This window comes from Rhinoraja longicauda, chromosome 25 (assembly GCF_053455715.1).
Source record: "Rhinoraja longicauda isolate Sanriku21f chromosome 25, sRhiLon1.1, whole genome shotgun sequence".
Taxonomy (NCBI): Eukaryota; Metazoa; Chordata; class Chondrichthyes; order Rajiformes; family Arhynchobatidae; genus Rhinoraja; species Rhinoraja longicauda.
Window position 1 is genome coordinate 5,027,459 of NC_135977.1, and position 13,075 is coordinate 5,040,533.

General features: G+C 55.1%; 1 protein-coding gene across 1 annotated transcript in view; it reads right to left on the bottom strand.

Moving 5' to 3' along the window:
• myo18b (myosin XVIIIB) overlaps nucleotides 1–13,075 on the bottom strand; it is a 204,322-nt gene that overhangs the window by 8,571 nt on the left and 182,676 nt on the right. Inside the window, 1 exon segment of the mRNA XM_078421838.1 lies at nucleotides 500–664. Within this exon segment, the coding sequence (XP_078277964.1) occupies nucleotides 500–664 (165 nt within the window).

The window sequence follows — 13,075 nt, forward strand, 5'->3', positions numbered from 1 at the left end:
GGTCTCGACCCGAAACGTCACCTATTCCTTCTCTCCAGAGATGCTGCCTGACCCGCTGAGTTTTCTGTGTGTATTAACTAAACTAAACCCTTCTGGACAGGCCTCCATTGCTAGTATCTACTTTAGACTTTAGAGATATAGCGCGGAAACAGGCCCTTCGGTCCACCGAGTCCGCGCCGACCAGCGATCCCCACACATTAGCACTACTAAATTATATATTCTAGGGACAGTTTACAATTTTACTGAAGCCAATTAGCCTACAAATGTGTCTTTGGAGCGCGGGAGGAAACTGGAGATCCCGGAGAAAACCCACGCAGGTCACGGGGAGAACGTGCAAACTCCATGCAGAAAGCGCCCGTGGTCAGGATCGAACCTGGCGCCGTGAGGCGGCAACTCTACCCACTGCGCTGCCGTGCTGCCGCTTAAACAAGGGGAGGCATAAGTGTGCCTGGTTGCTGTTTCTAAAGTCGGAGAGAGAGGAGAGACTACTGGGACTGACCTGTAACTCAGGAGGCTGGCACTATCGGCTGCCGATCCTCGCGCCAGGCTTCCAGCGACGCTAGGCCCTGACGTGGGCGAACGACCCGCGGACGACCCCAGCCACGATCTCGTCGAGCCGCTACGATCATTGGTCAGAAGCGATCCCACGCTGGACTGGTTATCACTGTGGCCAGGCGGGAGAGAGCAGAAATGCAGTCAACACCACAAACCTTCGTTCAGTTCAGTTTAATTTAGTTTAGTTTAGTTTAATTTAGTTGAGTTGAGTTTAGCATAGCTTAGTTTAGAGGTACAGCGTGGAAACATGCCCTCCGGCCCACCCAGTCCACACCCCGTATACTAAGTGTAAGAAAATAACTGCAGATGCTGGTACAAATCGAAGGTATTTATTCACAAAATTCTGGAGTAAATCAGCAGGTCAGGCAGCATCTCAGGAGAGAAGAGTATCCAACAAATCATCCGCCAACATTTCCGTCACCTACAACGGGACCCCACCACTGGCCACATCTTCCAATCTCCTCCCCTTTCTGTGTTCCGCAGAGACCGTTCCCTCCATAACTCCCTGGTCCACTCGTCCCTTCCTACCCAAACCACCTACGGGCACATTCCCCTGAAACCGCAGGAGATGCAACACCTGTCCCTTTACCTTGCCCCTCAACTCCATCCAAGGACCCAAACAGTCTTTCCAGGTGAGACAGAGGTTCACCTGCACCTCCTCCAACCTCATCTATTGTATCCGCTGCTCTACATGTCAACATCTTTACATCGGCGAAACCAAACGCAGGCCCGGCGATCGCTTCGCTCAACACCTTCGCTCAGTCCGCCTTAACCAACCTGATCTCCCGGTGGCTGAGCACTTCAACTCCCCCTCCCACTCCCAGTCTGACCTTTAGGTCATGGGCCTCCTCCAGTGCCATAGTGAGGCCCACCGGAAATTGGAGGAACAGCACCTCATATTTCGCCTGGGCAGCTTGCAGCCCAGCGGTATGAATATTGACTTCTCCAACTTTAGATAGTTCCTCTGTCCCTCTCTTCCCCTCCCCCTTCCCAGATCTCCCTCTATCTTCCTGTCTCCACCTATATCCTTCCTTTGTCCCGCCCCCCCCCCCCCGACATCAGTCTGAAGAAGGGTCTCGACCCGAAACGTCACCCATTCCTTCTCTCCTGAAATGCTGCCTGACCTGCTGAGTTACTCCAGCATTTTGTGAATAAAAAACCCCGTATACTAGCGCTATCCCACACACACTGGGGACGATTTACAAAGTTTACCGAAGCCATTTAACCTACAAACCCGCACTTCTTTGGAGTGTGGGGGGAAACCGTCGCGCCCGGAGAAAACCCACGCGGTCACGGGGAGAACGTGCAAACTCCGTACAGATCGAACGTGGTGAAAGGTGAGGGGTGTAAGATTTAAAGATGTACAGGTATGTAGGTAAGTTGACTTGGTATAAGTGTAACTTGTCCCCGGTGTGTGTAGGGTAGTGTTAATGTGTGGGGATCGCTGGTTGCTGCGGTCTCGGTGGGCCTGTTTCTGCACAGTATCTCTAAACGAAACAAAACTAAATTTAACAGGAACCTGAGGGGCAACTTTTTTCACATAAAGGGTGGTGGGTACATGGAACGAGCTTCTGGAGGAGGTAGTGGAGGCAGGTACTATCAAATCCTTTAAAAAAAACATTTGGACAAGTACATGGATAGGGTAGGTTTGGAGGGATATGGGCCAAACGCAGGCAGGTGGGACCAATGTAGATGAGACATGTCGGTCGGTGTGGGCAAGTTGGGCCGAAGGGCCTGTTTCCACGCTGTATGACTCTATGATAACAGTGTTGTGGATCTGATTTTCTTTCACCAAGGCTCTGACAAAGCTGGCAACAGGTCATCGCTGAGGCCCCGCTGACATTTGAAGTGTTTATGAAAGTCTTCAGAGTTGTAATAACAATTCTGACAAGATGATTTTCATCTGATTTTGCCCTGTGTTTAGCTGAGACACACTGACAGGATGTGTTGCGGCCACCCAATCTCAAAAATTATTTCGATTCACGACTGAAGAGAGATGCGTGACTTCAGAGATACAGCGTGGAAACAGGCCTGTGGCCCACCGTGTCCACGCCAACCAGCGATCACCCAAACTAGGGTCAATTTACAATTTACAGACGCCAATTTGCCTTACAGCGCCAGAGATCCGGGTTCGATCCTGACTATGGGTGCTGTCTGTATGGAGTTTGCACCATTCTCCCCGTGACCTGCGTGGGTTTTCTCCAGGTGCTCCGGTTTTCCTCCCACACTCCAAAGATGTACTGGCTTGTAGGGTAAAGGTAGACACAAAATGCTGGAGTAACTCAGTGGGTCAGGCAGCATCTCAGGAGAAAAGGAATGGGTGACGCTTCGGGTCGAGACCCTTCTTCAGACGAAGGGTCTCGACACAATAAACAATAGTTACAGGAGTAGGCCATTCGGCCCTTCGAGCCAGCACCGCCTTTCACGGTCATCATGGCTGATCATCCACAATCAGTACCCCGTTCCTGCCTTCACCCCATATCCCTTGACTCCGCTACCTTTAAGACCCAAAACGCCACCCATTCCTTCTCTCCCGAGATGCTGCCTGACCCACTGAGTTACTCCAGCATTTTGTGTCTCCCTTCGATTTAAACCAGCATCTGCAGTTTTTTTCCTACAGGCTTGTAGGATAATTGGCTTCGGTAAAAACTGTAAATCTTCTCAAGTGTGTGTATGACAGTGTTAGTGTACGGGGATCGCTGGTCGGCATCAACAGGCCTGTTTCCATGTTGTATCTCTAAACTACACTAAGAGGTTTACCGGAATGATGCCTGGATTAGAGGGTTTTACCCACAACTGGCCAGACTTGGATTGTTCGAAGGAGATGTAGGAATTTTGGAAACTGTCCAATATCCCACCGCTGCACGAGTTGCGTGCTTAGTTTCATAAGTTCTAGGAGCAGAATTTGGCCATTCGGCCCATCGAGGCGACTCTGCCATTCAATCGTGGCAGATCTATCTTTCCCTCTCAACCCCATTCTCCTGCCTTCTCCCCGTAACGCTCTGTCACCCGTACCAGTCAACAAGTTATGTATTGTTGCGTGATGTCTATTGTAACTGTACTACCGCAGAGAATATAGGCCATACAACCACCCTCGCGGAATTCAGAAAAAAGCCCAAATACTATTAGTTTTTAGTTTAGTTTAGTTTAGTTTAGAGATAGAGCGCGGAAACAGTCCCTTTTAGCCCACCGGGTCCGCGCCGACCAGCGATCCCCGCACACTAACACTTTCCAACACCCACTAGGGACAATTTTCACATTTACCAAGCCAATTAACCTACAAACCCGTATGTCTTTGGAGTGTGGGAGGAAACCGAAGATCTCAGAGAAAATCCACGGGGAGAATGTACAAACTCCAACTCTACCGCTGCGCCACCGTGCCGCCCCTGAACTATCATGCAAGCTCGCCAACCCTAAAACGGCACGGTGGCGCAGCGGTAGAGTTGCTGCCTCACAGCGCCAGAGACCCGGGTTCGATCCTGACCACGGGCGCTGTCTGTGCGGAGCTTCTAGGTTCTCCCTATGACCTGCGTGGGTTTTCTCCGGGTGCTCCGGTTTCCTCCCACACTCCACAGACGTGAAGGTTTGTAGGCTAATTGGCTACATTCAAATTGTAAATTGTCCCCGGTGCGTGTAGGGTAGTGTTAGTGTGGGGGGATCGCTGGTCGGCGCGGACTCGGTGGGCCGGAGGGCCCGTTTCCGCGCTGTTTCTCTAAACTAAACTGAACTAAACAAGGATTCGGAAGGGAATGCTGACTGATGTTTTTGCAGTCTGACGAGTAAAGGGGAAATATTCATCCATTTCCTGAAGTGAGTGGAATCTTAATTTGAAACACTCTCAGGAGTAATGAGCATTCAGTACCAAAACACACACAGTGCTGCACAACCTCCACCAAATTACAGCTGCCAAATCAACATGAAAAGATTCACAGGTTTGCTCCACGGCGACAGATTAAACATCACTTAAATTAGTCGGAGGTGAAACATTAAAGCAGAAATCACACCACCTTCTAAAGCTCTCTTGCACGAGATGCATGCGAGACATAGAGGGAAGACTAGAGGCACGTGAGATCCCTGCTCACATGTCCATCGTCTTTAGACGTTAGAGATACAGCGCGGAAAACAGGCCCTTCAGCCCACCGAGTCCGCGCCGACCCGCGATTACCCTGTACTCTAGTTTAGAGATACCGCGCAGAAACAGGCCCTTCGGCCCACCGAGACCGCGCCAGCCCGCGATTACCCTGTACGCTAGTTTAGAGATACAGCGCGGAAAACAGGCCCTTCAGCCCACCGAGTCCGCGCCCACCCGCAATTACCCAGTACGCTAGTTTAGTTTAGAGATACCGCGCAGAAACAGGCCCTTCGGCCCACCGAGTCCGCGCCGGCCCGCGACTACCCCGTACACCATTCACTCGTTCTATATCATCCCTCTCTCACATCCACTTCCGACACACTTGGGGCAATTTACAGAGGGGCCAATTAACCTGTAAACCTGCACATCTTTGGGATGTGGGAGGAAACCGGGGCACGCGTAGAAAACCCACGCGGTCACTGGGAGAGCGTGCAAACTCCACACACGGACAGCACCCGAGGTCAGGATCGGACGTGGGTGTGTGGCGCTGGCTGTGAGGATTTGATTATTTTCGAAGGATTTGTTTGGCGAGGACAAACGAAAGCAGTCAGAATTTGCTTTTTGGACTTCTGTCGGAAAGCAGAGACTCTCTTTGTTGAAAGAGTCCTCTAATTGGGGAGGATTTGTTCGTGTTTTCTGAAAGTCGTAGGAGCGGCAGTGGCTGGCGGAAGGCCAAGTTGCACTTGAACTGGTGGGAGCTGAGTCTAGAGCGGTGTTTGTGGTCTGTAGCATCGGAAAGCTCCCTCCCACACCGACTTTGCCCGGTCCAGGTGTGCCGGGTAAGTACGGCAACAGTGCATTGGATTTTCGTTGAAGCCGGGAGGGCGACCGAGACCTGGGGAAGAAGCCTCCGGAAGCTCCATTTTCTACGACGGGAGGATTGGCACGGACTTTTCCCTATCTTATCAGGAGGAGACTGCTTTCTGTTGCTTTGCCAGGAAAGCCTTCACGACTTTAAACTGCTGCAAATGCGTGGAGGTGCAGCAACAGCAGAAAGACTGCTTTGACTTATAAAAAACGGAGACGTTTTGTTTTGCTCCACGCCCTAAAGATGGCGGCCCCCAAGAATTATGCAGCTGCCGTACAGTCGGCAGTCTCCGTGACTAAGGGCCATGAGTTGTTGGGGCGTATACACGGGGTGAAAGTGACCTTGCAGGGCAACATTACCTTCAAGGCTGTGCTAACCGCGCTGGGGGAGACTGTTGGCAAGAAGGCCATAATCGCAGGCGCGGTGGTCAGTGGGAAGGCTGTTGTCATCCTAAAGACTGAGCAGTCGGTGGCTACTGCATTGGAAAGGGGGATCACGGTGGCTGGGATTTACATGGCGGTGGACCCATGGGGACGGCCCGTGCTGCCGGTCATGCTGTCCAACGTTCCCCCTTATGTTCCGGACGCGCTCCTGCTCCCACATGTAACTAAGCTGGGGGAGGTGCGGTCTGGGCCCACCAAACTGTTGCATAGGTTGGATGATCCCGAAATGCAGCATGTATTAACGTTCAATCGCCGCGTGTACATACAGCTGGCACAGGGGATTGATATGGAGGGGAGTTTTGAGGTTGAATGGGAAGGATTCTGCTATCGCGTGTTTTGGAACACGGGCCAAGCACGCTGCCATGCATGCAAAGAGGTGGGGCATTTCCGCAGGAATTGTCCCAAGCACCAGGCTGCCAGCTCCACCAAGGTGGCCCAGAAAGGCAGTGCTGGCCCATCTGGGGCTGCTGGTTCTACCACGGTGGCCCGTGATGACTTTGCTCCCTTGCCCCCAACCTCCATTCCCCCACCACCCCCATGTCCCGTACCTGTGGCGGAGGATGCCGGTGCAGGGTGGGGGGTGGATGAGGGGCGCTGGGAGAGACAGAAGAGTAAAAAAGTTAAATGGAAGAAGAAGAACGTTCAAGCGGGACGCCAGGCAGAAGGTCACCTTATTGAGGGTCCCCCGGCAGTAGATATTATCGAGCTCGCCTCTGAGCCTGAGGGTCTGAAGGCTGGAGAGGATGAGCAGGTAGATGGCGGGGCGGAGGAACAGGCTTCAGCAATGGAGCTGACTGTACCACCGCACGCTAGTGGTTATAAGAGGAGGAGGCACGGGTCCTCTGACACGGAGAACGGCCCTGAAGGTCAGGGGTGACCTGAAGGGAGGTGTTTCTCCCCTGTTGAGGCAGAGTACCCAGTACATGCTTCCTCTGGGCAGGAGGATGCCTCTGTAGTGCAGGGACCACCTGAGAGTGGTGACACACTACCCCAGGGGGCTGTTCCCCCAGGGATTGCGTCCGCTGGCTTAGAGGGTGACCAGGGGAAGATTGATGGGGGGGACTTGAGTGTGGGGGTGGGTCCCCAGCCCATGCTCCCCATTGAGGCTACCAGTCCTATTGAGGGGTGTGCTGCCCCATCGGCTGAGGGAGCAGGGGAGACTCCGGGAACATCGCCCCCTGAGGGCCAGAGCGAGGTGGTTCCCCTGGTGGTGGGGGACGGGGACTCTCTGGGTGACGGTGCTGGGCCGGGTGCCCTGGGTGCGAAGGAGGACATGGTCGTTTCGGATCGTGTCCTTCGGTCGGACTCCAGACGTACCCTCTCACTGCCCGCCCCGGAGACTTCCTCCAACATCACTGCCCCCAATCCGGTTACAGAAGGCAGTGGGGGTGTGCAGGAGCCTGGCCATTTACCAGGCAGCTTGCCACAGTTAGAGGTACCGGTACCTGCCCCCGTCACTGATCCTGGGGGTGGGATGGTGACGGAGGAGGGACCGGGTGATGTGGCCGACCCGCCCACCTCACAGGGAGGGGTGAGCGAGGCGGCTGGGAGTCAGAACTATCCAGACTCGGGCTCAGACATTGAGTGGGAGGAGGAGGGGGACGTGGAGTCCAGCGACAGTGAGTTGATGGACTGTCCCACCCGCAGCCCCGTGTCTCGGCTTGTTGATATCTGGGAACTCCGGAAGTTTCTGAAGGACAGCAGAGGGAAGAGGAATAAGGCAGATCTGGCTGTTGACCGCTGGTCGGACCTGACGGTACCCTTGCAGTCCATTTATGCCATCCTTCAGGAGGAGGGGAACTTGGCAGGTGTATTGAAAAATGAGCGGCGCCAGCTCCAAGAGCTTTTTAAGTCCCTAAAGAAAGGGCAGAGGGCTCGGGGAGGCTCCATTCCGTCAAGGGGGGCTGGTAAAAGTTCTTGTGCGCTTTCAAAATGAAGCTCACTATAGCCAGCCTGAATATTAATGGGGCCAGGGAGTCTCTCCGTAGGTTTCACCATCTCTCGGTGCTGAGGGACGGGAGGTACGCGGTGAGCTTCCTGCAGGAAACACACACTGTGACTAGTGACGAGCCCACCTGGCTCCTGGAGTGGGAAGGGGGGGTCTACATCAGCCATCTCACCTCCATCTCGAGTGGAGTGGCCTTCCTGTTGGCCCCATCTTTCCAGCCGGAGATTGTCAAGGTGCAGGACATTGTACCAGGCCGGTTGTTGTATCTGGCCGTGCGCCTGGATGGCGTGCCGTTACATTTTATTAATGTGTACGCCCCCAAGAGCGGTGCTATGCAGACGCGGTTAACACAAGAAGTGACCGCGCTGTTGAACACCATCGATCGGGGGGAGTGTGTTTTCCTGGGGGGTGATTTTAATTGTACCCTTGAGGCGAGAGATCGCTCTGGCATTCAGCGCGATCCGGCAGCGGTCAAGACATTAAGGGAGTTGGTGGATTATTTTGAGCTAGTAGATGCTTGGAGGAATTTCCATCCCAACTCCGGCGCCTTCTCATACAGGTTTAAGGGGGGTGGTTCCCGTATTGACCGTGTATATGTGTCTAAGGCTTATGTGTCCTGTGTCTCGGCAGCCTCCATGCGGTTGGAGCCGTGCTCGGACCACTGCCTGGTGCGAGTGGACTTTATCCCGACGCGCACACGGGCAGGGTCCGCGTACTGGCACTTCAACAACCGGCTGCTGGAGGAGCGCCGGTTCCGGGACTCATTCAAGCAGTTCTGGGCGGAGTGGAGGGAAAGGCAGGGGCGTTTCCCTTCCCTAAGGCAGTGGTGGGATGTAGGGAAGGCTTACGTCCGTCTGTTTTGCCAGGACTACACGAGGGGGTCGACCAAGGGGCGGGACTCCGAGATCGGACGGCTTGAGAGAGAGTTGCTCGACTCGGAGTCTCGCCTGGGTCAGACGGAGGGGGAATCGTGTGAGTGGGAGGAGTACCAGGAGAAGAAAGGGGCACTGAGGGACTTGCAGCTGAGGAGGTCCCGGGGCGCGTATGTGAGGTCGCGAGTCCAGATGTTGCACGATCTGGACCGCGCCTCCCCCTTTTTCTTCTCCCTGGAAAAGTGCCGAGGTGCCCGCAAGCAGGTTGTCGAGTTGCTTGCGGACGATGGCTCCTCCGTCACGGATCCGGAGAGGATCGGTGCCTCAGTTTGGTCGTTCTATGACACTCTGTTCTCCGAGGAAACATCTAGTGGGGAGGCACAAGGGGTGCTGTGGGAGGGCTTACCCGTAGTGTGCAGGGAGGTGGCTGAGCGCCTCGATGATCCCCTAACTCTGGAGGAGTTGACTGGTGCCCTGCACCAGCTCAGTAGGGGCAAGTCTCCGGGGCTGGATGGGCTGACTGTGGAGTTTCTTCGAGCCTTCTGGGGTGTCCTGGGGGGCGACTATGTGAAGGTGTTGGGGGAGAGCCTGGCGACCGGGGAGATGCCCTTCTCATGGCGCAGGGCAGTCGTCGTCCTGCTACCCAAGAAGGGCGATCTCCGCCTCTTGAAGAACTGGCGCCCGGTCTCTCTTCTCAGTACGGGTTACAAAGTCTTTGCACGGGCATTGGCCAATCGCCTGGGGCCCGTGCTGTCCCATGTGATCCACCCTGACCAGTCCTACACAGTCCCGGGCTGGTCCATCCAGGACAATATCCATCTGGTCCGGGACCTGATCCATCTGTGCCAGAGGGCTGGTCAGTCCGTTGCCTTTCTCTCCCTTGACCAGGAGAAGGCGTTTGACCGGGTGGGACACGACTACCTTCTCGGGACTCTGCGGGCGTTTGGATTCGGACCCCATTTTGTGGCCCGGGTCCGGCTCCTATACGCTGCTGCAGAGTGCCTGGTCAAGGTCAATGGCTCTTTGTTGGCTCCCATTCACTTTGGGAGGGGGGTTCGTCAGGGATGCCCCATGTCCGGCCAGCTTTATTCCCTCTGTGTGGAGCCATTCCTGTGCCTCCTACGGAGGCGGCTGGCAGGTTTGGATTTGCCGGGGCCGGGGGTGGAGGTGGTTCTCTCGGCCTACGCCGACGATGTGTTACTAATGTTCACCGACCCGGTTGACCTGCGGAGGATGCGTGAGTGCCAGCGGGTGTTCTCAGCCGCATCCTCCGCCAGGATCAACTGGGGGAAGTGTGCTGGGCTCTTGGTGGGTCAGTGGCAGGTAGACTCCCTGCCGGAGGAGATGGCAGTTTTTGCGTGGAGCACCACGCACCTCCTCTATCTGGGGATCTACCTGAGTCCCACTGAGGGGGCTTGGCAGGCGAATTGGCAGGAGTTGGAGGCGAAGGTGGTCGCCCGTGTGGGGCGCTGGTCAGGCCTCCTTGGTGTGTTATCATATCGGGGTAGGGCTTTGGTCATAAACCAGCTGGTGGCCTCTCTGCTGTGGTACCGGCTGGCCACTCTGGTCCCGTCCTCTCGTTTCATCGCCATGATACAGAGGAGGTTAGTTAACTTCTTCTGGGGTGAGAGGAACCACTGGGTCTCTGCTGGGGTTCTGAGTCTCCCGTTGGAGGAGGGCGGTCAGGCGCTGGTCTGCGTCCGCACTCAGGTGGCAGCCCTCCGACTCAGGACCTTGCGGAGGTACGTGTACTCCGAGTGCCCTCCCAGATGGCACTCGCTGGCCACGTACTTTTTCTGCCAGGGACGCTGCCTCCAGGAGGGATCACGGCTCCCGGTAGCGGGCATGAGTCAGCGCGCTAGGCGGGAGTTGCCTGGTTTTTACCGTGATCTCCTGAGAGCCAGGAATTTGGTCACCTTCAGCCAGGGCGCTGCTCCTCAGGGGGAGGGGGGTGCTGTGGTTGTGAGGGGGGCCGGTCCTCACCCTGTCACGGTGGGTGTCGAGGAGAGGTGTGTGCGTGGAGCGATTCCGACTGGGCTTACCCCCGCTCCGTCGGAATTGCTCATTGGGCCCACGGCACGGGTCCCTTCCCGAGAGCCGGCCCCACGCAATATGAGCCGCCTTTCCCAGATGCCCAGCGTGCCGTTCCGTGACGCGGAGAGGCGCGTTTTGTACAGGCTGCTCCTGCACACTCTCCACTTCCTCGCTCTCGTCTTCCGTCCGGACACGCCCTGGCGGTCCGTGTTACCACCTGACGGCGGGAGCGGTCCCCAGTGGAGGTCTCTCTATAAGGGGGTCCTCCCGCTTTACATCGGGGACCTGGGGTGGAGAGTGTTGCATAAGGCTATAGCCTGTAACAGGTACTTGAGCCGGTTCACGGTCTCGTCTGCCGCCTGTCGCTTCTGCGGTGAGGAGGAGACCGTGTACCATTTGTATACAGAGTGCGTGAGGTTACAGCCCCTGTTCCAGTATCTGAAGGGGCTGCTCCTCAAGTTCTGGCTCCATTTTAGCCCTACGCTTTTAATTTTTGGGCACCCGGTACAGAGGGGGGAGGGTCAGGAGGGAGGAGAGGGTCTCCCTGTCGGTCTGCTCCTGGGCCTGGCCAAGATGGCCATCCGCGGGTCCAGGCAGCGGGCAGTCGACGGCCTCACAGAAGTCGGCTGCCTACCCCTGTTCCGGGCTTACGTCCGTGCCCGCGTGTCCCTGGAGAGGGAACACGCGGTGTCCACGGGGACTATGGAGGCCTTCCGGGAACGCTGGTCGCCGCGGGGGGTTGAATGTATTGTTGACAGAGATGGCGGGATTTTAATGTGATAATTGTTTAATTTGTAAACTGCCGATACAGGCGGCTTTTGTTTGATCACATTTTGCTTAGTATGTTTGTATGTTTTTCTTTGGAATAAAACTTTTATATATTAAAAAAAAAAAAAGAGGTCAGGATCAAACCCAGGTCTCCGGCGCTGTGAGGCAGCAGCTCCAAAGACATACAGGCGTGTAGGTTAATTGGATTGGTATAAATGTAAATTGTCCCTAGTGTGTGTAGGATGGTGTAAGTGCAATATATTCAAGAGAGAGTGAGATTTAGCTCTTCGGACTAACGGAATCAAGGGGTATGGGGAGAAAGCAGGAACGGGGTACTGATATTGGATGGTCACCCGTGATCATATTGAATGGCGGTGCTGGCTCCAAGTGCCGAATGACCTACTCCTGCACCTACTTTCTATGTTTCGATGTAAGTGTGCGGGGATTGCTGGTTGGTGCGGACTCGGTGGGCCGAAGGGCCTGCTTCCACACTAAATTAAACTAAACTAAACTGTAGTGAAGCTTTAATTGAATCTCGGTCGCAGGTTTTCAACAGAGCAGGCTGGATGCTTTTATTTTTAGAGATACAGCATGGAAACAGGCCCTTCGGCCCACCGTGTCCATGCCAGATATCAATTACTCATTCACACCAGTCTGAAGAAGGGTCTCGACCCGAAACGTCACCCATTCCTTCTCTCCCGAGATGCTGCCTGACCCGCTGAGTTACTCCAGCATTTTGTGAATAAATCGATTTGTACCAGCATCTGCAGTTATTTTCTTATACTCATTCACACCAGTTCTATGTTACCTAGGGTTGCCAACTGTCCCGTATTAGCCGGGACATCCCGTATTTTGGGCTAAATTGTTTGTCTCGTATGGGACCGCTCTTGTGCTTGGTAGGCCCGGTGGGGGTGGGGGTGCTGTAGGCCTGGGAGGTGCTGTAGGTCCAGACGATGTAGGTCTGGACAGTGTAGGTCCGGACAATGTAGGCCCGGAGGCCTGGGCGCTGCCTAACGGAGGTTGCATAGCAACCCATCTCCCGGCCCGGGCGGCCGCCATTGGTGGAGCGGGAGCACGTGGCCGCTGGCTGGGTGAGGTCACGTGGGGCGCTGGGCGGTGACGTTACCTTGTCCCTTATTTGGGAGTGAGATAGTTGGCAACCCCTAATGTTACCTCACTTTCGCATCCATTCCCCACACACTAGAAGCGATTTACGGAGGGGCAATTAACCTACTAACCCGCCTGCTCAGATTTTAGTTTAGTTTGGAGATACGACATGGAAGCAGGCCCTTCGGCCCACCGAGTCCGTGCTGACCATCGATCACCCGTTTTCATTAGTTCCATGTTAACCCACTTTTGCATCCACTCCCTACACGCACTAGTGGCAATTTACAGAGCCCGACGACCAACAAACCTCCACGTCTTTGGGATGTGGGTGGAAACCGGAGCACGCGGTCACAGGGATAACGTGCAAACTCCGTACGGGCAGCACCCGAGGTCAGGATCGAACCCTGG